This window comes from Ruditapes philippinarum, unplaced genomic scaffold (assembly GCF_026571515.1).
Source record: "Ruditapes philippinarum isolate M1 unplaced genomic scaffold, ASM2657151v2 ctg5888_1_1_1_1, whole genome shotgun sequence".
Lineage (NCBI taxonomy): Eukaryota > Metazoa > Mollusca > Bivalvia > Venerida > Veneridae > Ruditapes > Ruditapes philippinarum.
Window position 1 is genome coordinate 86,271 of NW_026853308.1, and position 26,388 is coordinate 112,658.

The 26,388-nt window shown below is 32.0% G+C and overlaps 2 protein-coding genes and 1 long non-coding RNA gene across 4 annotated transcripts; 1 reads left to right on the top strand and 2 right to left on the bottom strand.

Annotated features, from left to right (window-relative positions):
* The first annotated feature begins 1,350 nt into the window (after positions 1-1,350).
* LOC132736451 (uncharacterized) lies at positions 1,351-3,312 on the top strand. Its single transcript, XR_009626577.1, has 3 exons — positions 1,351-1,464; positions 2,048-2,146; positions 2,543-3,312. It is a non-coding gene; the product is annotated as an uncharacterized LOC132736451 (long non-coding RNA).
* A 5,189-nt stretch (positions 3,313-8,501) lies between these two features.
* LOC132736457 (gigasin-6-like) lies at positions 8,502-15,047 on the bottom strand. 2 transcript variants are annotated; one of them, XM_060723597.1, is made up of 8 exons: positions 14,485-15,044; positions 13,839-13,980; positions 13,232-13,411; positions 12,257-12,520; positions 11,327-11,469; positions 10,470-10,589; positions 9,736-9,813; positions 8,502-9,500 (listed from the first exon to the last, which is right to left on the bottom strand). In XM_060723597.1, the coding sequence occupies exons 1-8, from the start codon at positions 14,657-14,659 to the stop codon at positions 8,887-8,889; spliced, it is 1,716 nt and encodes a 571-aa protein (XP_060579580.1). In that variant the 5' UTR covers positions 14,660-15,044; the 3' UTR covers positions 8,502-8,886. The 2 variants fall into 2 exon arrangements, with proteins under 2 accessions (XP_060579580.1, XP_060579581.1); XM_060723598.1 differs by having other exon boundaries at positions 9,020-9,199; positions 14,485-15,047.
* Positions 15,048-17,291: 2,244 nt separating this feature from the next.
* LOC132736460 (uncharacterized) lies at positions 17,292-25,026 on the bottom strand. Its single transcript, XM_060723599.1, has 6 exons — positions 24,937-25,026; positions 24,269-24,532; positions 21,832-21,974; positions 19,068-19,187; positions 18,678-18,755; positions 17,292-18,475 (listed from the first exon to the last, which is right to left on the bottom strand). Exons 2-6 carry the CDS (start codon positions 24,526-24,528, stop codon positions 17,868-17,870), a joined length of 1,209 nt encoding a protein of 402 aa, XP_060579582.1. The 5' UTR covers positions 24,529-24,532; positions 24,937-25,026; the 3' UTR covers positions 17,292-17,867.
* Positions 25,027-26,388: the final 1,362 nt, after the last annotated feature.

Below are 26,388 nucleotides of genomic sequence, written 5' to 3' on the forward strand. Positions count from 1 at the left end.
TACAATATATAAACACGAGTGGTTTCTCATATCCTCCGTACTGAACTAACTGCAAATAAATCTTTACATAAAATAACTAAAATAATGTTATTCACTGGTTTGAAAAGTGATAAACTATTCCATTATACTTTTAAGTCCAAAAAAAAAGTGACGAACGGTTTACGATGCGATGCATTCTCATTATGTTGACAATATATAAAAACGAGCGGGTTCTCATCGCCTCCGTAATGAACAAACTGCAAATTCATCTTTACCTCAAATAACGTTTAAAACTGATATCAAAAGTGCTATTCTATACCATTGTTATTCGAACGTTACGAACGGTTTAAGATGTGGTGTATTCTCATTATGCGTTAACAAGGTTTTCAAAGGCAAGGAAAGGATTTTTTCGGGAAGTCTGACTCAAACCTGTCTTTTTTACATAAGGGATTTGAACTAAACGTTCACTGAACCATCTTTATCATCTGAAATCGTGCATAAAATAGGTGTGTGTGATATTTGATCATTTTTGGATGAATTATGGTCCTATTTCGCAATAATTTTGTACTATGGAGGGACACCTTTGCTGCCTGGATAATTCATGTCCTTCTAATGTGTGGCAGTTTTTTTTCTGCAATAAAGATTTAAAACGTAGAGGCAAACTCTTCAGAGCGCAAATGCCACTTTTTGTCCACTTGTCTATATTTATTTAGGATCTATAATTGCGCTTTCACATAAAATGTTGCAATTATAGGTTGCATAATCTGGTTTATTATTTTTTCAACTAAAATAAAGTTGTTTGTTAATATACTCGAAACTGTTTGTACAGAACACTATTTCTGGTAACAAAATGATTTAAATGTTTACCAACAAGGAATTCGTCCCATGTTGAACCATCGCGAGGTTGTAAAATACATAATTTATGATTAATATGTTAACAATATTTTATACACTGTAAAAAATAGTAACGCCTGACGCGTTCCACAGGTGTTTGTTAACAAAACGTATGTGTTCTCGTTGTGTGCAGTAAAAAAACACATGCGTTTCTTTATGGAACGGGTGTTTATAACTAAAACAGTAATGTGCAGTGTTTAAACGGTTGGTGTTAATATTGGCATGCCTGTGTGCAAACATGAAACGTTTGTGTTTACTTTTATGTCATAAGCTCATCTCGTGTTTTGATTATTAATAACAAACAAAACAGAAACATAACAGTAAACAGAAACATAACAGTAAGGATAAGACAATACGAATGTTAAGAAATATTTAATGCGAAAGTGTCTCTGTCTTAAACGCCGGTGTTTCAGGGCGAACATTCTGCGTATGTCATGAATGCCGATCAAGAACACCTTCTGATATTATCCGAGGTGTTTACGAATTTAACTTCCTTTCTCCTGCTGCAGCCGAATTTTTTGGCGCAAAGTTTACCTTTCTTCATTTTTGCGTAAATTTAGCAAGGAAAACATAGAAAAACAACAGCAAAAGGTTAGTACGATGTACCTATGTATTTGTAGATCAAATTCAAAGGTTGAAAAGGCAGATCTTTTTAAGACGGGCGCAAAAAAGCATTTTCATTAACCATAAAACTGATTTCCCCACCCACTTTGGTATTTCAAGAATATCTAGTCAAAACATATAGATCTGGAGAATAACATGCTACTGTCTTTTGATATTAATTTTATCAAGGACTAGAAAGGGCGAGGCTTGCCGGCAAAGTAAAGATAACAAGAAAATCGTCTAGCCTGTTTGTTATGATTATGTATAGTATGACATGAACATTGATGATGTCATTTGCAATGTAAATTATGACGTCACTTCATTTAGTTGGTGTTAAAACTATTCGCTAACTTATTTATTCGTAATTGAAATCGAAATTGAAATAATAAATAAATATCGCATCTTGAGTCAGGACTTGTATAAGGGTATGAGATTACATTGTAGAATTCACATGCTGGTGAAAATGAGAATATAAGCAATTGAAAAAAGTCCGTTAAAAATGGGCGTGGCTTATTCATCTGAAGTTTTGCACCTTTCTGTTAGCCTAGTCTGTTCATAATTGTGCTTTCAGGATGACTCTAATGTGGCAGTGCTGAAGGCTTTAGAATCAGAAACAGCTTACAGAAAAGGAAAGGGTCAGAAGACTCAGCCTTTGATGCAAATAATTATGGTAAGGGTGTTAGTTATTCAAATCTTTTAATGTCCTAAAACTTCTTTTTTATGTGACCAGCTGTGATTCAGTGATTGACATGTCTGTACATCTGTGTACATATTTTACATCAAAACTTTGTAGGGAATATACCTTAACATCTTATTTCCATAATTATCAGCATGTCATATTTGACATGCACACTTGTTTGATAAATAATTAATGCCAGTTTTATTTCAAAACAGATTAATGTAGGTAAACTATTCTAACAAAGAATAAATAATTTCCATGGTAGTTGTCGCTTGATGATAACGCTAAAAATGCTTTTAACATTGAATGATATCTAAGGTTTATACAAATGCTAACAGTTTGTTTTTTTAAAAACTGATGTATAAAAATTATCGATATTTGTTTCAGTTTGAAGATGATGGGAATCTTCTTCAGCGCCAGAGTCGGCACCAAAGTTGGTTGCAATTGAGAAAGATGAATGTATTGTGAACATGGCTATTGTTTCTGATGGTACACATATTCTTCTAAAGACAGCCGATTCAATAGAGGCTATAGCTGTGTTGATTGGTTTGATTAACTTCTTATGCTAATATGCTACTATGAATGAAATATGTATGTATACACAGGTGCTTTGCTTCCTTCAGCAAACTGTACTTCAGCAGCAGTTTGATGGGCATAACAGCTATGGATTTGTTCAATATTTAAAGAGAATGAACACGGAAATGGAGAGAAAAGAAAAGAAGCCAATGTGACTTAAGTGATCCAGCTATCATAAAAGGAAAAGTTGAACTTTACTTTCATTTAGATAATTATCAATTTACACTTCCTCAGAAGTATGTTTAACTTAACTATAATCTTTTTTGAGAGTCGTTAATGATGCCTTAATATGTAACTATTCACACTCTTCATCATAAGTATTTCTGAAGAACTGATTTCATTAATTAGATGTGATATTTGCCAGCTGAAGGCATTATTGAGGGGTGAACAGCTCATCATATTTAATGACTATTAAACTCATAATTGTTTTATCCTATGTTTTGTTACAAAGATAAATTGTTTCATTAACTGTAGATTTTTTTTTGGTTTGCAAGTAAATTAAAAGTTACTAAGTACATTCTTTTTTATTATATTTATTTATTTTATGTTTATCACAGACTGTACTTAATGATGATTATGAATTATTAATATATTGCTTCTGGTCATCTATGCTAATTACAGAGGATGACTGTTGCACAATTCATTTATATAAATAGCACAAGATTTCGTGAAAAAAACACACATATTATATAAAAAGCGATTTTAACCAATAGCAATCTGGCTATTTTAGTACAAATTAATAATTTCATATTTCTTGCAACAGATGTTTGATGATGTCATAATTTTTAGCTTGATTATTTAAAAAATGGTAAGGCAATAGCTTAGCAGCTGATTATAGCATTAGTGTTGCATGACACAATGTTAAGTATTTTAGACAAAGAAAGACAACCATGGACTCCTGATATTTATTTGGAACTTCACACATTTTTTTGTATGCAAATATAAGTTCACATAAAAAGACCAATAACTGTTCTGCATTTTGACTAAATGGTGTTCCTTTTAGAAAATTCTGCATATATAAAATTATGTATTTTTTTGTGTGAAAGTTGTATCTCCAGTCATAGAATTTTAGCCGAAACTTTGTACATGTGTTAGATACGAAAATATTATTTACCAATACCAATTCAAGGTAATTATGCCTCATTTCGGAGTAAATGCATTGAGAATAGTGCAGGCATGTTGTCGCTCTAACAGCTCATTTCATGCTTGTGTTTAGCAAAGTTGTATTCTTGAATTATGTTAAATTAAAAATGAAAAAAACTGTATAATGTTATAATAAATAAATTCCAAAAATACTTCATTAGCATTTTTTGTAGTAACAATATGCTGTTCATGTATTTCCTTAGTTGTTTTGATCTTACCTGAACATATACAGTAACACGTTATGCATTTGAAATTGAAACATGTGACATGTTTATCAGGAACGCTTTGAAAGCAGCACATGTGGGTTTGGAAACATTTTGCAAGTTCCAGTTTGAAACACCAAACGTGTTTATTGTACATGTTCAGGTGTTCCCAAAACTGTAACATTACAAGTGTCTGCTATGAAACATGTCACATGTTTCAGTTTGAAACACCAGGAAGCGTTTAAAACAGGAAACATTTGTGCGTGTATTCGTGAACATGTGACGTGTTCCATTCTATAGTGTTTCCAAAGTGTAACAGGAAAAGTGTTTCGAAATGTGTTTAAAACTTAAACGCCCGTTTTTACAGTGTAGATTTTATTGCTAAATTTTCCCACTGATTGATTTTTATAGGTCGTATTAAATCATGTCTTATTTGGCCATCGTACTACCGTGAGTTCATCATCGTGCAATCGCACAATTATTATAGATAATAACTGCCATGTGTTGCAGTTCGGAACGAAATATCCGTTTCGAGGTACTAGTAAACGAGGCTTGTCGGGCTGGCGCCTATTGATGTATACCCGCTGGACGGATATTCCATTCTGAACCACAAGCACATGCCAAGTATATTTTCTTGCAGAATGTACGATATTCTTCCATATTTTATATGACTTACATCAATAAAGAATTTAATTTTCATAGAAATTTAAGTCATTTTGTATGTAACCATTTTCTTAAAGTAGCGTATGGATTTACGTCTTTCATAACTGCAAAAATTTTTTTTTCCACAATTTATTGATAAAATTATGTAAATATGGAGCACGCGATTCATTTATCGCCAATGCCAGATCAGAGTACTTGCCTCGCATTGGTGTAGGTTGGATCCCCGACAGGGACTTTATATTTTTTCGTGTAAGTAAGCTACCAAACTACCTAACGGTACGTCGGTGGTTCTGCTCAGGTGCCCGTTTGTGAGGTATTATTCTACCAGTATAGCTGGAAGGTGTATTACAGAGCCGATGCTCTTCCTCTAGAGCTAAATAGGTAGCTAAGAGGAATATTGATATTTGAAAATAATGAGAAAACTATATCCATACACCATCGCACGAGTCGTTCATTTGTATCAGTCTGGCAAAAGGAATGTAAATTATTTACACTGAATAGCATTAACATTTTTGCAAGAAATTTATAACTGCTTTATGGTATTCTATATATCCCCAGGACCATTATTAGTACATCAAAATTATTAATTGATAAATCGTTTCTAAATTCAAATTTCTCCATTTAATGTTAATTAATTGAAAAGTCTGCTGAATATTATAATCGGTTATATGGGCGTCACTTGCAGGTTCCAATACTGTCCATGAACCGAGCCTGCAACATTTTAAATTTTGTTATTTTGGTTGTACTTAAGGGATTCCGTTTTCTCTATTCTATATGATTATTTCCAACAACTTATGCAATTGGGGAGTAGATGTTTGATAGGTTTGATTTTGGAGTTTAAATTGTCTTATCATGAATAGTCTTCAATATAAGATTTTACCTATTGATCTTTTGTTTCCGTCTTGTTGTATGAAAATTACATGCATCATATTTCACTCGTGGCTACAAACACGTACGAAATATTTATTTTCATACCCCTTAATGAGAAGAAAAATCCTTTATTTATAGAATAAAAGTTTGAATATCCTCTTCTCTTTATATTTTGTATAATGAGAGAAAAATAAAACTCTATTATGTTTATTTCTGTTAATAAACTTTGGTTATACTTTAAATGCCTTCTTTGTGACGTGTTTCACCTATTGAAAAAAAAACAGTTTTGTTTGTTTGTTTGTTTAGGGTTTTACGTCACATCGACACAGTATAGGTCATATCGCGACGTTCCAGCTTTACTGGTGGAGGAAGACCTCAGGTGCCCTTCCGTGCATTATTTCAGGCACGAACGGGCACCTGAGTAGAGCCACCGACGTTCCGTAAGCTAGCTGGATAGCTTCCTCACATGAAAGAATCCAAAGTCCCTGTTGTGATTCGAACCCACAGCGGTGAGGGGCAAGTGGTTTGAAGTCAGCGACCTTTACCACTCGGCCACGGACGCCCCTGAAATAAGTTAATAAGCAAAGATCTTAACTGTCTTTCTGAATCAGTTTTATCTTAAAATGCGTCCGTACAATATTCGTAGCAAGAAAAAAAAAGTCCAATAGCTATGTTTTTTATATTATTTTCACTACGTATTGCATTTTTATTGTATCAAATCTAACAATTTAATAGAAATTACATGTGTTTTACTATTTGTTTCAACATACCTGAATAAAAGGTTTAAAAACAAGTCTTCAAATCGTTTGCATTCGACGTGTTCATGCTTATCAGCAGTTGGTTTTACTGTTTGATATACCAGAAAATTGCATATGCCTTTTACAATATATATTTTTATGCAGAATTATTTCCAATCTATTACTCTTTTGTGCATGTTGCATGCAAACATACATTAGTGAATAAATGAGGCATGCAAAATTCCATTTTGTCTAACAATATTGTTATGTGAAGTGTTAAACAAAGTTAGCTCAAGAACATTCTTAATTTCCACGTATATTGCGTGTCAGTATTCTGTCAGACCAAGAGGATGTTGTATACATGCTTTCCATTTAATTCGTCCTCCGTTTTCTTTTGCCTCTTTTTTGTGAGCGGTTAATGTTGTTTCACTTACTCAGGTGCGTGCTCGTGGTAAATATAATGCACGAATGGGCACCTAAGGTCTTCTTCCACCGGCGAAACTGGAACGTCATCTTATGATTTTTAAAGTGTAAAGGCAGGTAAAAATCTGACTAACAAACAAACCAATTATAACTAACTAAATTAATTACCAAATTAAACACCTAGTAAAAAAAGTTAAAAAAATCAAATTTATTTATTAAAATCTAACTGAGTTATGCAATTATGTTAATATAAAAAAAACAATCACACATTGGCTATAACTAGTTCAGATGCTGACCTTTAGCCTGATGCATACTTTAACAAAATGTCACATCATACGACTGGCGGATGCTGTCAAAGCTGCCTGATAACAATTTCTTCTGTGCGGTATTCCTGTTTTCCACGTCGGATAACAACAAATACTTTCGCCATCAATTGATCTTGTTAATATTGAAATTCTATAATATTTTCTCGGAATCCTGATTATTGTACGATAATTGGGATAACTCTTCTCTTTGACAACATTTCTTACGGGATTAAAACAAAATTATCACACAACTAATTTCATTTATACCTAGGATCATAGTGTCAGGGAATTTATGATTTATCAATTTCTAATTTTTTTTCTTTTTATCTTGTTTCTAGTTGTCAAACATGTAGTATATTATTCTTTTCTATGCGCATTGTCAACTATAGATATTCCTTAGGGGTGTAAAATCAAACACTTACAGACCTATCGTCATGTAATGTTTTGAAAAAGAATCGTTGATATTTAAATTGTTTGATCTTTATGATGGAATGATAGTTCTCAGACTTATCAATCATGGATACTATCTTATAATACACGGCTGTAATCAAACTGTTATATAATTCTTAGGAAAAGTTTAACCAAAATGTCTAGAATACTTTTGACATAAAAGGCATCTCTGCACCATTGGGGTGTTTATATGTGGTAGAGATGAGGTTTGACCGGAGGTGGGGGTGTGGTGGGTTGTTGATGTTGATTTTGTTTTGATTTTTTGTTCTTCTTGTAATTTATATTCGTCAATTTTTAAAATATGTAATGCGTGTATATACAGAAACACATTCCACATTTCTTAGCACAAGTCATCTTAGATTTACAAGCTGGTTAAAACCCTACAGTACTTTTCCAGAATTATTTTTGAGCAAAATGTCGGTATTTGTTTTATTTATTTTATTATTTTCATTTATCTATTTATTTATGTTGTATATATTTATTTTCAGGTAAGCTTTTCCTTGTTTTTTCCAAAACTATAATTCATTTTTCAAACTTTTTAAGGTATTTTTGCTTTTTTGCTAAATAATTGATATAAGGTGTCTACTATATAATTTTATGTTTCTTTACTTTCCAACAAGATGGTTATTTTTGTAATGGTTTTTATGTCTGTCAATGAAATAATAAAGATTAATAATGTTAAGATTTTATGACCTTTGGCGCAATGCTATGAATGAATCTGATATCTAAACGCGCAAAAGCTAGAAACAACTAATTGAAAATGAACTCTGTTGAACAAATAATTGTCTTTTATTTGACAATGAGTGAGACAATACCAAACAACGAGTTAGTGTCATATTTAACTTTAGCTATAACATGAATAGAAGAAGTGTCGAATTTATTGAATCATAGTTATATTTTCGATAATAGTTCGACTCTTTCGGAAGCGAAGCCGTTGCTGGAAACCCATCAGTACTAAGCAACAATTATTATTATTTCAGGCACGAACGGATACCTGAGTAGAACCACCGACGTTCCGTAAGCTAGCTGGATAGCTTCCTCACATGTATATACCATATAAATGTAAAATATCTACACAGTACCATAAATAACTTGATCATGGACATAACTTTTGTTAGTTAAAGTAATGTAAATCATATCATATCATTAGATTTCCAACATCTTAACCAATGGAAATGTATCCATTGTAAGCCTGTAATAATAACGAATATTACCTAATACATTTTAAAATAAATTATATAACCTCAGTAAAACAAACGCAATCATTATTACTGAAAAGTAGATCTGTGATATGTTCTTTAAAACCTTGACCATGTTATATTGTTAAAATATATCTTAGACTTAATAAATTCATCTCATTTTTAACAATGTGTATGTGTTCGAGGTTTTTGGGGATTTCGAGACATCAGTGATTTGAGGTTTCGAATTGTCGCTGTAGTAGCTTGAGCTAAACCTTGATAGTCAAAGATTGTGATACCTTTAGTGTACACAACTTTCACGTCGTACTGTAACTCTACACTACTCACTTCACCACCTTGATTACGTAGAAATGTTGTGTTGATCATCACTGTATCATTATTAACATTTAGTGAATTCAGCATGTATTCCCGTGGATTTTTTATTTCCATCAAGAACCGGTCTTTGTCTTGCGTTGAATGAAGAACTCCTCCAATCCTATTCATTTGAAACAATAATTTAGATCGGTCACCTGGTTTTGTTGACACATTTAAAGAAGGCAGAATGATATTCCCGTAAATACCGATATATTCTGATGGATTGTCTATTATCCCTAATGGTTCTTGTGGTGTTGAATTTGTAGTGATATTACGCCAAAGATGTGGAAATTCACATGTTGTTGTTTCGTTTAGCCACGGGTCCTCACCGATTAGTTTGTCACTTATGTAATACATAATCGTACGGAGACCATAATTTAGCAAGTGCTTTAACATTGGACCATTGGAACTGATAAAGACTCCTTTAAGTAAAGAAATGATGCATTTATGCACTACTTAAAATATATGAATATAATAGCAATAAAATAATTTATTATGTTTTGTTTTATAATGGAACAATAAGAATATATTTGAATACGTAAAACTGTCAATTTATTATCGTTCTATATTTATAACAAAAACCTTTATATTTACAGAGTATCAAAGTGAAATTATAAAATATTTATTAATAAAAAGACGGGCAACCAAAATATTTACCTGCATTAATTTCTGGAAACATCCATACATCTGATACATAAGAGAAAAGTCCCCCAGCATGCCAAATTTTGCGGAAACCTAATTTGAAGGTGGGAAAGGATTACAACAATATGCTGTTTGAGGAAATAGTATTTTGATAATAAATGTTAGGATATTGAAACGTTGTTGTGTTAATAAACAAAATAAATGAGCCGCGTCAAAACAAAACAAACATAGAGGGTTTGCGACCAGCATGGATCCAGACCAGCCTGCGCAGTCTGATCAGGATCCATGCTGTTCGCAGTCAGTTTCTCTACTTGTAATAGAGTTGGTAAGCGAACAGCATTGATCCTGATCAGACTGTGCGGATGCGCAGGCTGGTCTGTCATCCCCAACAGTACCAAGATAATACTATGTTATGAATTTTTCTAGATTGAATGGTTTAAAGGCCCACTATGCCTCAGAAATGTAATTATGATTATTTCTTAAAACCTGTTTATTTTTAGGTATCATGTTACAGTTTCAAAAAAAAACATACTCATTTACTTTATACCTGATCTATCTTTTGCACTTTTAGCTCAGTTGGCAATTGGTATTATTATGGTGACGTTTTGCTACCTTTAGTACGACACACTGCATGCTCCGCGCTACTATTACTAAACCCATTATTTTAACATCATTAACTAATGAATAAAAAAATATGGATTGCTGATGCATATTGTCGCTTTAATCTAAAAGTAACTGAACAACCATACCTCGATAGGCTGCTGAACGCCATCCATATCCGGAACCTATAATTGTATCCGAGACTGGAAATTCAGGTCGTGTTAAAGTGTTACTATTCAAGAAAGGACTGTTTACTGTAGGTGTAGTTGCTGTCATAATATAAAAGAAAATAACTTTTTAATCGTTTATGATACATGTAATACATACCCGTATATTATCATTAATGTGTAATCATGCTTGTACGTAATGTATTATTTTATAATAATTAATTGTAATTTTAACACAATATATACATACACGTCAAGCAATTCAGTGTATTTAATTAGAATCATATAAGGAAAATTCTTCGTAAATCAACATACCCTTTGAGCTTATAACAAATGAATGGATTAAAGGTTTTATAATCGCATATTGATAACGAAATCCCATATACATTGTATTTTCAAATTGAGATAAAGCACACGTGAGATTATATACTTGATTACCCAAAGTCATGTGTCCTTTCTTCGAAAATAATAAACGTTATCAAGCGAAATCAATAAGAAATATATATTAAATATTATTCCTTGAATTTAAGGCAGTATGCCTCCGGATTCATAATACTTTTAATAAAGATTTGAAAATCTGATACAAAGCAAAGAATTGTCAAGTAAATAAAGAAATAATGTATCTATTGCAAACGGTCCTTAAATCTGCGAAGGTACCAAAGATAGGCCAGAATATGCAACAATTGCTCTTACTACGCAGTAGAAATATATTGTTGAATACTACAAAAACGCATATAACATGTAAATTATAATTTGAATCTTGAGAATCTTTTTACATTTCTTAAAATTAGAAGTATTTAAGCTCATCTGGAGGCATGCAGCTTTATGATTAACCTTACCAGTGAATGCCTCATTTAGAAGGGCCCGGTTAAGTAATGTTTTACCATCTTCAGTTGTCCCATTATTCAGATTAAACCGGATATACTTTGCCATGTCTACCCAAGTTGATATAATTGCACCCGCAGGCTCCAAAGGATGAATGCTATACGTTATATAAAACATCTTTTCAGATTTGTATGTTTTGATATATTCTCTCAATTGTTTGAACTGTATAAATATTGTGTAAAACTATATGATGATTGGTTTTGATGACTAAATCAGTAACTACCAATTCATTGCATGTACCGCAGGCTCCAAAGGATGAATGCTATACGTTATATAAAACATTTTTTCAGATTTGTATGTTTTGATATATTCTCTCAATTGTTTGAACTGTATAAATATTGTGTAAAACTATATGATGATTGGTTTTGATGACTAAATCAGTAACTACCAATTCATTGCATGTACCGCAGGCTCCAAAGGATGAATGCTATACGTTATATAAAACATCTTTTCAGATTTGTATGTTTTGATATATTCTCTCAATTGTTTGAACTGTATAAATATTGTGTAAAACTATATGATGATTGGTTTTGATGACTAAATCAGTAACTACCAATTCATTGCATGTACCGACTGTTTTAGGTTTGCTAAACTTTTTTTTTGGTCATCATTAATTCAAATATAAATTAAAATATAATTCGTAAAAAAGTAAAGGCATTTATAAATCTACGGAATCCAATAGAAAAATTTTCAGCAAAATTAGATCTAATTAGGTAATATGCATATATTGTAAAAAATCAGAACACTATAAAAATCAGAACACTGAAAAAATTGCTATACTAAGAATGTCATCAATCATTTTATGTTAACTACTACACACATCTGTATCATTAGCCTTTTCAACTTTAAGTTAGTACTTTATAAGCATAGATATACCAAAATACCTGTAGATGTTAAGTGTGCCATTTTGAAATTCATTATTTCTGAATATATATGGTTTAGCAACTTTATCTTTCAACAGATCCTCTGGTTGTTTGAGTACTTGAGTGGATGTCATTCCAATAGGCAAAAATACTTTAGATTGCAAAAGATTTTCCCATGTGTCTCCGCCTAATTTATCTGATATATGACCGAGATACATATACATAAAATTATTGTAGACAAAGCCGTCCCGGAAAGAAAATAGTTGAGGCAAATGCTTCATTTTCCTGTAACAAAATTGTATGAAATAAGTATGATATAATTTGTTCTTATTTTACTGTAATTTTTCATCGTACATACATTTACCCTGTATATTTAAGGTTTCAAGAGAACAACTGTTTTAGTTTCAAAAACCATTGGTCATTTAGTAACAATTTATACAATAAAAGATATAAGTATGCTTACAATTTAGCCATGACAGTCCTTTAATTTGCCTAAAAACTTTGACTCTACATCACTGACATTCATATTGTCATTTTAATTGTCTTGAGTTTTGTCTTGGTGAAACATGTGTCTGGGATTCCATCTTGTCCAAAGCTTACCAAACCGCAGTTCTATTTTAGCAGAAATTATTACTTGTTTTTATTTGTTTCCTAATGTTTCTTATAGACCTCCATCCGTTACGATGTTTCCACATCTTTTTTCTTTATTGTCTGTATGACACATATTTCCTCCGTAGTTTTACCAAATTGCATCAACAAAGGACAAATAATTTCGATAATACAAGAAATTCGGAACAAATATTTTATATCTGACTGCGAACTTTGTACGCAACTGACCACCGGTCGATACTCTGTTTGACACGTGATGGGTGTATAAGCAATAAATAGCTCAATAGTCACATACCGTAATAATATTTCCAACGATACCTTCGTACTGGTGTTTAAAGAAATTCTCAACATAAAATTAAGATATCTAATTTTGATAAAAATACTTACAAACTCAACTGTTTCCTAGTTACACTTTCTGGATACCCAGCATCTAATACTATTGGAAGTGCAGCTAATCCCGTCCGATGTGACAGCATGTCTTTTAATGTCATTTCTTTGCTTCTGTATTTGTCAATAAATTCGTACTTTGGTCCAAGTAAATCATGTACTTTTGTATTCCAATTTAATCTAAAGTAAACAATTAACAAAGCAATTTGAAATAAAGAGAGAAAAATCCCTTAAGAACGTCCAAAACGGCAAAATTTAAAATGTTGCAGACTCGGTTTGATTCAGTCTGTTCATTGATGGTACTAGAAAGTTAAAGCAACCCACCACGCCCCTTACACCGGCTTAAGCAGACTTCATTATAAATGTGATCGCCAAATTTTGAATTTAGGAACAAAAGCAAAAAAACAATGATTGTACTTTTGTCTATTGAATGGTAACACAACAACAATAAACAAAGCTGTAGGCTAATATTTCAGTTTGAGCATATTTATGCTAGCACTACATTTACAGACTTAAAAGTGTAGTTTAAAAAAGTGACGAACATGTTCAAATACAAACAACATGTACTTATTTTTTAAAATCAGTATCAACTCAATTTACATCTTACCCCTTTTCTGTCAGCAGAATACCTAGAAGAACCATTGTAAATGATTTTCCAATCGAGCCGATAACGAACTGTGTGCTGTTGTCAACCATACGTCCATTCGAAAAGTCAGCAGTTCCGTAACTCTTTGTCCAAGTTTTTGAATCTTTGATAGCCAGGAAGATTATACATATGTGACATAGTGTATTTACATGTATTTTAATATAGTTTGATGTGATAGGGAGATATGTTAAAGGACACACTGACGTACACATACTAAGGTCAAGAAAATGTAACTCTTAGGAGAAAAACAACAACGTATCAACAGTTTAAACTGAAAATTGTCAGAGACTCGCACTAAATATTTATATTCAATCTAATTTTGAGAATATGACTTCACCATTTTATTCATAATTTTCATTTTTAGCACCTGAGGATATTATGTAAGATTTGTCAAATTTCATATGAAACGTTGAGACATTTGGACTTAGATTAACCCCATGAAAAGCCTAAAACAAAGTATTTTATATGGACAAACTTAAAGCCTGACATTTACTTGTACAAATTGAAATAATGTTTCTTTTTGTTCCTCTTGCAAGGCTGGATTAAATGCTATACCATCATAGAACACATATCCGAATATAAAAGAGGAGCAAAAAGAAGCAGATACCTTTTACAACAGAAATTGTCAATCCGGGAATGTATCGACACACCATCGTTTTTTGAATAAACCTATCTAGGTCTTGTATAAAAGTGTGATCAAATATTTCCTGCGGATTGGAATATTGAATGAACAGCAATATGCACCATAATGTAAAATGTTTCCAAGCGTTTCCTTTTTCCATGATGAAAGTTCATTCACAGGGAAACCACGCGTTAAAGTTTCTTTTCTTGTATAATATTAAGAAAACGTCCAACATCTATCTCACAACGATAAAACAATTACACAGACTGTTAGGGCTTTTTTAAAATTAATTATAATGTACAGAAACAGTTTTGATCCACTTGTACCTCTTTTTAGACTTTAAAATTAACCTTTCCAAGCTTGCTATTCACTGGCATCTTTAACGACAATGTGTCTCTTCACAAAACATACGTTAATCATAACCTTCGTCGTACGTATTAAAAGCTAAAATTAGCATAATATCGTGCGATATTTTCACGTAAACGTTTATATTTGTAACAATAAATGCTTGCTTATGAAATCGTGCATATATTAAATTCAACAAACGAAATATATATAATTTGAATTGGATAGAATGCCTATATCAGTTACAGTGTGAGAGATATACTATCACTGGTGCCCCCACACGCCACTGTTCTGTCAATCTTGTGACTCTAGGTCAAATATTTTTTGGACAACATATGCCAAAAGTTGAAAACTAAAACTCTTTTACTAAGTAAAGGGCAAGAACTTTACAAATACTGAATAAATCCACAAGCAAACCCCAAGGTGCATATAAGTACACATGCTGACCAACATTCTAGTAAACTTTCAGGCCTACAAGTCAAATACTTTTTGAGCTATGCATGAACAAGTTGAAAATTGCAAATTTATACTACTGTAAGTCAAGGGCAATAACTCTAACAAAACTGAAAAAATCCACATGCAAAGACCCAGGTGCATAGCTTCACAGTGATGTTGATCATTTTTCCAGTAATTTAGTGATGTTGATCATTATTCCTGTAAAGTTGGTTGATTTTAACTCAAGCACTGAAGGAACAAATAGCACAACATAATGAAACGGTTTTTACTTAGTCAAGGGCAATAACTCTACAAATACTGGATAAATCCACAAGCGAAACTCAAGGTGCACAGCTACATATGCTGAGCAACATTCCCATAAGGTTTCATGACTCTATGTCCACTTCTACTTGAGTTACATGCGACACAAGTTGAAAATTGCAAACAATTTCTAAGTCAAGGTCAATATTTCTAAAAAAAACTAAATAAATCCAGACGAAAATAGCCAGTTGCACAACTACACATGCTGATCAACATTCCTGTAAAGTTTCATGACTCTATGTCAAATCCTTTTTGAGTTATATGCGCCACAAGTTGAAAATTGCAAAATTTTACTAAGTTAAGGGCAATAAATCTAAACATACTATATAAATCCACACAAAAATACCCAGGTGCACAACTACACATGCTGAGCAACATTCCCTTAAAGTTTCATGACTCTAATTCAAATCCTTTTGAATTACATGCGACACAAGTTGAAATCGCAAATTTTTACTAAGTCAAGGGCAATTACTCCAAAAGTGCTAAATAAATCCAGACGGATCTACCCAGGTGCACAACTACACATGCTGATCAACATTTCTGTTCAGAAAAAGTTTCATGACTCTATGTCAAATCTTGTTTGAGTTACATGCGACACAAGTTGAAAATTGCAAATGTTTACTAAGTCAATGGCAATAACTCGAAAAATACTAAATAAATCCAGACGAAAATACCCAGGTGCACAACGACACATGCTGATCAACATTCCTGTAAAGTTTCATGACTCTATGTCAAGTACTTTTTGAGTTACGTGCGGCACAAGTTGAAAACTGCAAATTTTTACTAAATCAAGGGCAATAACAAAATAAATCAACACGAAAATACCCAGGTGCACAACTGCCCATGCTGATCAACATTCCTGTTAAGTTTCATTACTCTAGGTCAAATAATTTTGCGTTACATGCGACACAAAAGAGAACGGACAGACGGCAGGACGGACGGATGGACGGACGGACGTTCTAACAGGAGGGTAATTATGTGGCTACTCTTTTGTTCTCTCTATTGTTCTTTTTAGCCACACAAAAGAAAATAGCCACATAAAAGCATTACGGAATGAATGACATCAAAGAGAAAGAAAGTTACCTATTGTCCCTCTAGCCACATAATTACTGTCCTGTGAGTGCGGACAGACGGACTGACGGACAAGGGTAAATCTAAATGCCCGCCCCCTTAAAGTTCGCCCTTAAATTAAGTTGTAAGATTAAAGTGTTATGCCACGGATATACGTGAGTTCTCACTCGGGAGGATAGGGCGTTCAAAGAAGAACCTGTAAATCTGTAAACATATTGTTGGCACACAATAAAATAGAATAGAAATACGGAGTTCTCATTTCTTGTGCTATTGATAATTCCAAGCGGAATACATACACATATCATAATTCATGTTTACAATGTTTTATAACATCAAAAATACCTGTAAATATATTGTTGGCACACAATAAAATAGAAATACGGAGTCAATGGAAAAAAACAACATTCTAAAGTTCTCATTTCTTATGCGCATGCGTTAAGGTTAGCGTGACCGAATTCAAAAATGAAGTGAATGAGGCCCGTCAATGTGTTACAGGTCAAATGAAGTTATTAGTATGAAGTTGAATAATGATATGAATGATTGAAAAAGAGACGATAGGGGAATGATATAGAGTATGGGTATGAATTACAGAGTATTCTAACAAAGACAAAATGACCCTGTGACAGTTAAATAAATTGTTTTAATTATGCATGAAACTAGATTTAACAAAATACGTTGCAAAATATACTTTACACTAAATAAACTAGGCAAAGCCTTCGTTAATAAATTATCCATTCAGCAGTGTATGCTTATTAGAAGATTGTATCAATTCAAAAAACTTTGGTCTATTACAAAAATACGATTTAATAAAACAAAATGATATTCATCCTCTTCATCATTTTTAGCACATAATAAACACATAGGTCAAGAAACCACTTTAGTATTTCCACATCTATCTAAGTAAGTGAATGTATCTTGTCAGAACCACAGCTAAATGCAAAAAGTCATAGTTGCTTAATGTATTATTTTATTGAGTATCAAAATAGTAGCACCGAATCAAATGTATTGTAATACCATAATTAATATTATTCAAATTGAAGTTACATACTGAGTACGGTCGTTAACCTAATGTTCATTACGATGTTTCATTTGTTTGTTGTTTTTTGTTGTTGTTGTTTTTTTTTTAAGTTATTATTATTTTCGATTGTGTGCAATGTTTCTTAGGCACCTCTTTATACACGAAAAGAAAGCATCTATCAAGGACTTGAGTATACATACGAAGTTTTGAAGGGTAAATCAGGTTTCAAGGTTCTTTGTTTCGAAGACGTAGTTTGATATGAAACTTGGTCATCAAAGATTGTTATATCTTTTGTGTACACTATTTTTACATTTACAGTCAGCTCTATACTCCTCACCTGCCCTTCTTTATTACGTAGAAATAGTGAGTTGTACAGAACTGTATTGTTATGGTAATCTCGTGAGGTTATCTTGAATTCCCATGGAGATGTTATTTCCATCAAAAACCGGTCTTTGTCTTGCGTTGAATAAAGGACTCCTGCAACCCGGCTCATTTGAAACAATAATGAAGAATCGCAACCTGGTTTTGTTGAGACTTGTATGGCAGGAAGATAATAGCTGCCATAAGTACCAGTATATTCTAAAGGATTTACTAGTTTTCCTAATGGTTCTGGTGGTGTTGGATTGGTAGTTATATTACGCCAACGATCGGGATATTCACATGTTGTGGTTTCGTTCAGCCACGGGCTCTCCCCAATTAGTTTGTCACTTATGTAAAACATAATTGTAGGCAGATCAACGCTTCGCAGATTTAGTAAACCAGGTCCATTAGCATTGGCAAAGACTCCTTAAAGTGCAAAAATAATAACATATTGAATTTTCTTTGGTTAAGGTTTGATGAATAATGATTTTTTGTTGATACCAAACAGTTTAAAAATGAGTTAACTTACTTATTTGACATACCACTTTTAGAAGAAATAATGGTGTGAAACAATGACATTCAGTAAATTTAACTGTTAACTGTAACTAAACACACGAACTTACTATACCTGCGTTGATGTCTGGAAACATCCATAACTCTGATACATATGAAAATAGTGCCCCATCGTGCCATATTTTGCGGTAACCTGAATTGAACAAAAGCTTGATTTAAATGAAACACGTTTTACACGCAAAAGACGCTTTTGTTTGAAAATGAACTATTCATATATTTACGGGTCAAATAGTCAAATAAATTCTATAATGAACTAAAAACACATTAGAATACGATTATACAAAAGAAAAAAAAAACCTTTACAATCTGTTTAATTATGAATGTTGTTTAAAGTCTACATCATATTGTCTGAATTTATGATAGGGCAACGATTATAACAGGGTTACAACATTTCTTTTGCGATAATTAAAGGATCATTTCATTTAATTTAAGACAAAAATCATACCTCGGTATGTTGCTATTTTCCATCCATATCCGTAACCCATGGCTGTGTCTGAGATAGGAAATTCCGGACGAGTTAGAACGTAATTTTCTGTAAAACGTTTGCCTACTGTAGGTGTAGTTGCTATAATAATATGTAAAATGGTTATATGTAAATAATTCATGCTAAATAAGTTTGATAAAACATGCGTAATCACATTTTTTTATAATAGAAGTTTGCTTGATAAAAGTAATTGCTATTGTAATAAAAAATACTACGAAATTCGTCATCTTGTTTAAAACACATCAAGGGAAGTAAAGGACATCTGCCTACAAACTTACACATTATGTTCAAAGTGCATTTTGCTCAGTTTTGCATTATCAAGTTCACTAAATAAGCTAAATATTTTAAAGTGTCGGCTGTTATAATGGTAACTGACCAACAGTAAATATTGGAAAAGATTAACGACAAAATTCAAATATGCCTGAATATAGAACAGAACAGAACAGAACAAATATTTTATTTGACTTAAGCATTACAAGCCCATCGTCGTTAACAATGAAAAAGAGACCATATATATATATATATATATATTGGTATGACATGGAAGATTTTACATATAATTCATTAATTATTATTTCCTTAACACATGTATCGTGAGAATGTAACAAAGGAAGAAATATATTTATATATACTCAAAAGTTACATGGAATATAAAATAAAAAAAAAAAATAAAAAAAACGGAATTATTTCAGATTGAGAACGACATTTATATTATTACAATCAAATTTTTTAAGATCTTCTTATTACTACTTTGCATTTATTTTAATGATATATACTTAATTATATTTGTGTGGGTATAATAATATCTGGGTATATATAATCTTCTTAAATCGACATAAGCTGTACATTTTAAAACAAAGTGAAACTCGTCCTCTAGGTCGTTTAAATTACATAGTGTACATTTACGTTCATCGCGCGGAATATTGTAGTGTCGGCCGACTTCAATGTTAAGTTTATGTGAAGAGAGACGTAATTTAGCCAGTGCGTTTCTAAATTTTGTATTTTCTAATAGTCTGATATAATTTGACTGCTCAAATGTATCTTTTATCTCCCGGAAAATATTAAAGGAACTTGACATCTGCAACCCCGTTCTCCAATTACTTATGTATATATATCTAAGCCTACAACGTAAAACCGGAACAAATACATTTATTTTAACGGATTCTGGATATAACCAGACTTCATATAGACCAGAAGACTGAAGGATATCGCGTATAAATGAGACCCAATTTTTTATTGATTCGTTTAGCTCTAGACTTTTGATTTGATCTTGTAAAACCGCCTTAAGTATGCAATTTTCAGACTTGACGGTATTAATCATCAGAAAATATTTAACCATTTTATTATGTCTTTCTATATAGAGTGGAAATCTACCTAACTCACTTTAAAGAGCTAGAGTATGTGTAGATTGCTAAAAATTAGTATCCATTTACAAAATTTCTTATGTACTCTTTCTATTACCTCTGAATTTATACAACCCCATACCTCTGCACCATAATTTAAAACAGAAAGTACATACGAATCAAAGAGATTAAACAATATATTTATTGGAACTTTCATACTACGAAAAATAGCCCACAAAGAATGTAGAGATCGCAACCCTTTCCCGGCTAATGTGTTTGCTGCTTGCATAAAAGACCCTCCACTGGAGAAAACAACCCCTAGGTAATTAAAAGACTTGACTATTTCAATTTCATTATTATTATAATACCATTTGTCGTTTCTTCTTAACTTCCCCCCTTTCCTAAACACTACAACTTTATTTTTTTCTATGTTAACTGTAAGGTTCCATTTACAACAATAAGAATATAAACTATCTAGTGATTTCTGTGACCCAGTACTTGTTTCAGAGACGATTACCGCGTCATCAGCGAATAGGAGCAAATATATCGCAATTTGATCAATATCTATTCCAGCGTCAATATTGTCCTGTAATTGCATTTCTATATCATTTAAAAATAAAGAGAAGCAAATCGGCGAAGTTAGTTTTCCTTGGAACAAACCTAAATTACTATTGAAAAAGTCAGATAGGCTCACTAAATGTTTTACACAAAGTTTCACTTCGCTGTACATTGATCTTAATACCGACAGAAATTTACCATTTATTCCTAGTTTTATAAATTTATACCATAGCCTACTTCTCTCGATAGAGTCATAAGCTTTTTTATAATCTACAAAACAACAGTACAGTTTATTTTTGTTCAGAAGTTGCTTTTGAATTAATATACAAAAGACTGAACTTCTCTTTTTATAAATTAAAGGTTACAGATAACATTCCTATGGATATCTTCAGAAATTTCATTGGGATCGCTCTTAAATAATAAAATTGAAAGAAATTATGGAAAAATGTAAACTTAATTTCAAATTAATTTTCACAAATATGATTGAATAGGCATAATGTCACTTTAAGTAATAAATGCCAAATATGTGTAGCCAAATCTTAAAAGAACATTACCTGATAGACAAAGTTTGGCTTGATTAATATGCCAGTTATAAGCAAAAGTAATGATTACAGATCCAGATCAGAGGAATAATCAACCAAGTATATTGCAAAAAACAACAACAAAAAAAACAACAACAAGAAAACAATGCAAAAATAATTAATGAATGACAAATTTTATATATTTAATTATTATTATTATTATTTATTATTATTATTTATTATTATTATTATTATTATTTTATTATTATAATTATTTTTTCTTCAAATAAAGATGAACATTACCAGCGTATGCCTCTTTTAGAAGTACCGGGTTAAGCAGTGTCATTCCATCTTCGGTTGTTCCATTATTAAGATTAAACCGCATATATTTTGCCATGTCTACCCCAGTTGATAAAATTGCACCGGCAGGCTCGCCTGGATAAATGCTATAGGTACCGCAAAACATTATATATAGTATATTCATTTAACTGTTTCAGATATTTTTAAATGTGTTATTATTTAAAAAAAATATTATAATTTAAAGAAATATTAATATCTTTAAAAAATTGTTCAATATTTTCATCAATAAAGTGTGTCTGCTAATCTACTTTATATAATTATAATTTATTTGAAACATAAATTATATAATTATTTTCTTCCTTCTCGCAAGCCTAGCACATGCTTGAAAATTGAATATTCATCTGAAAATGACGCCAGACATATCCGTATTACCTGATTCTGTTTTCGCAATTTATCTTTTGATCTGTTACTTATGTTGGCCGGAATGGCCTTTTTTTAAAGCCGCGATAAATTTTACCGTCAGTTTATCAAATGTCATGGGCAATGTAAGCGAAATTTTATGTCAAAATTGTATAAAATGACGCGGCTTATAGAAACTCTCGAGTTTTTCTGTCACACTTCTGTCGTAAAACGTCGAGTTTTAAGAAGGAAACCGCGACATATTCTGTCTTTATAGTAAACTTAAGCCACGCAAACATATGCCTACTTTAGGTAGCCGATTACCGCAGTTATGATCCGCGCTATTTTGTTTCGATGAATACTTTGTAAAATGTCGAGATTGAGCATTAAAGGGTATACATCTGATGAAAAATTTTGTAAACATTTAAAAGTGGTAAATACATATTGTTTTCATATCCTAACAGTAATATCTCGAAAAAAGTTGTTACATAGAATGCCCCTGTTATTTAACAAACATGAATATTGTACGTAAATCAGAATAAAATGTTCCGGAACAAAATATTCCCCTACAATTTTAGTTGGTTTTGTGATTATATAACACATGTTCCACTAGCTTTCATTAAAATATATGGACATATTTCATTTGTTTTATGTTTTTGTGGCTATTTTAATTACAATATAAATAATATTTTTGACATCCAAAAACACCAAAGACATATCTTTTTACACTTTCAGCCTCGACTTTTTATGCCAAGAAATGTATCTACGCCAAAGAAAAAATCGTATAGTGCGACTTTAATTTTTCTCAATGTATATATTCACAACAATAATGTTATGTATTCGTAGTAGATAACTATTTTATTTGCTGTATATCACTGTCTCTAAGTTGTTATAAAAGAACGAATTGATTTGTCATATTATAAATTGACTTATCTAAGTACATCTGGTTCATGTATAAGGGCGACCGAAGACAAATACACAAGGGGCACTGGGCGGTACTAAAATTTAGGGTGGAAAAACAACGAATATATTCAGATTGGGGAAAGATAATGGGGAACTGGGGGTACGGCTGTCAGTCTAGAAAAAGTTTTGTCTGGGGTTGAACGTTATTGTTTATAAACCTTTTAATCTTGTTTCCTGAATGTTATTTGGTTCAGGAAGGCACTGCCTGAATAAACATTTTCATGAGTAACTATACTTGCAATATTTTAAATGTCAAGTCCCCGACAAAATAACAATAATCGTTTCTTAAACTCTATCTTTTGGCAAGCCATTTAAACAAATGCTGATCAAACGGCGGTTAGCGTAATACTTAAGCGTCACAATTATTTACCGAAATATATGTTTGCCTGTGGTCATCCAACCGATCATGAATACCAACTTTACTTCGGATTTGCCCTAACGTTATGGGGTTTTCAATACGAAAAATAAAAAATCGGTCAAAAACATGTACCATAAAAATTAATCGAGGTTCCGTAAGGGGAAATAAATCTATTAAGGGAAGGAAAATGAGTATTTAAATTTTATGTATTATCAAACATTTTATTTATGTTTATCATTGGATAATACAGTGATAGTATATCATACTCGACTGTTATGTGGACATAACATGACCTGGGCAGCATCTCGGGTTTCCCTACAGAGGATGTTCTCGGCCTTACGGCCGAGAACATTTTCTGTAGGGAAAACCACTCGATGTCGCCCCAGGCCATGATATTTCCAAATAACAGTCTCGACGCTATAACATGATGTGTAGATGTCTGTATTACGTTTGTAAATGCGTTCATATCACCAGATAAAACATCGTTCCTAATTAGCATATTAAGCAGTTTTGTATTATAGGGAAAATAAACGTGTAAACAAAACAAAATAATTATGTAATCTTATTCAGAATGTTTTAAACAAGCTGTGTCGGCAAACAGAACATCGAACATGTTATTCCATATCAAATGATATGCAAATAAGATATACACACCAATTATGTGGTTAAATGAACCTTTCAGTTAAATTTATAAATATTGTGTTGATACACCAAACATACCTGTAAATATCAAGTGTGCCGTCTTGAAATACACTATCTTTAAATATATATGGTTTAGCAACGTTATCTTTCAACAAATCCTCTGGTTGTTTGAGTACTTGAGTCGATGTCATTCCAATAGGCAAAAATACTTTAGACTTCAAAAGATTTTCCCACGTGTCTCCGCCTAATTTTTCTGATATATGACCGAGATACATATACAGAAGGTTACTGTAGACATACCCGTCCCGAAAAGGTGTTTGTTGAGGCAAATGCTTCATTTTTCTGTGATTATGTGAAATTAGCATTGTAATTTTATGTTAAATTATTTTTTTCTACATCTTTCTATTATCAAATATAGTACATGTTTCAAACAATGAATAATGGAAAGGGTACCATTTTTCTCTAATGATATTTGAGCGAAAATAAATATTTAAATGTTACCTTTATTTTAGAATTCTAAAGTGCTATATACGTACTTAAACGACTCATTGTTTAATAAGATTCCATTAAGTTATAATATGATATGGAGACTGAATATAAATATGAACGTTCTATATTCTTCCGATGATTTCACATAATATACTAAAACTTTTTTCAATTATTGAAAGGCCATAAAATCTTGATTTCTGGCTATTATAAGGAGACAATTTCTCATTAAATCGTTGTATGAGATAAACTATACTGACATAGTCAACTGTTCTCTGGTTATATTTTCTGGAAACCCGGCAAAAAAGCCAAGTGGAAGCCGTGCTAATCCCGTCCGATGTGACAGCAAGTCTCTAGTTCGTCTCTGCTTTTTTCTTAATTTTATTTGCCCATTAAAATGGAAAAAGTTCCATAATTTTGCCCTTGTTTTTACTGTTATTTTTCAAATACATAGATAGTAAAAACTGTTTTATAAAGCCAATTACTTCTCAAATTAATTCAATTAATTATCAACTCATTTTACATCTTACCCCTTTTCTGTCAACAGAATACCTAGAAGAACCATTGTAAATGATTTGGTAATCGAGCCAATAACAAACTGCGTGCTGTTGTCAACCATACGTCCATTCGAAAAGTCAGCAGTTCCGTAACTCTTTGTCCAAGTTTTTGAATCTTAAATATAAAAAGAAATGAAACTCGGACAGCTTTAGAAAGGGGCAAAGCGGAATATGCTACTAGTGGGTTAAATAATAGTTTTAAAGGCATACCTTACATAAAAAGCGTTCGTCTAAACAAATAGAGTAAAAACACGCACACGCACACACACCACACGCGCACACACACACACACACACACACACACATATATACTCAAACACAACAACAAACAAAAAACCCGTATGGTTTATTTTTCTTTGTTAATTTTTCTGCAGTTCAACTGCCTCTGGTTCCTTTCGTTCGACTTGCATAACCGATAAAAATGATACATGCTCATAATAAGATAAAAACACAGATACCTTTTACAACAGATATTGTCAATCCGGGAATGTATCGGCACACCATTGTCTTTTGAATAAACCTATCTAAGTCTTGTATAAAAGCTTGATCAAATATTTCCTGCGAATTTGTTTGTTGTACCATTAACATTATGCACATTAGTATAACTTTTTTCAGAACAACCTCCGTGTCCATGATGAATATTCCAACAAAGGGATACAACGCGTCGAAATTCTTTGATTTGAAAGAAATAAGAAAAATGTTCAAAGATTGTCGCACTTAAAATAATAAGACGATTATAACTAGAATTTCTGTCGTAAATTAACATAAATAATGTCGTTAAACATTTTACATTCTATAATTAGCATGCTATCGTGTTCGAGTCACACGAGATCGTTGCTATTAATATAATGCATACAACAATTTAAATAAAACAACGATACCTGAAATACTTCAGGTGTTATTATAATTATTTTAAAGATTTTACCTTAAATAAGTGAATATGCTTTTATATTTTAATATATACATCTGCATATTAAAGCAAGTGAACATAACATTACCAGTAGTGAAATTAAAATCTTGCATAAAGTCAAATGCAAAAAATACATAATATTTTAATTTCTGAACACAGATCAGCCGGGGATATGCACAAGATTTTTTTAGGAAGTGTACATAGAAATAAGTCGAAAACGTATTTTGAGATATTCTTTGCCGAAT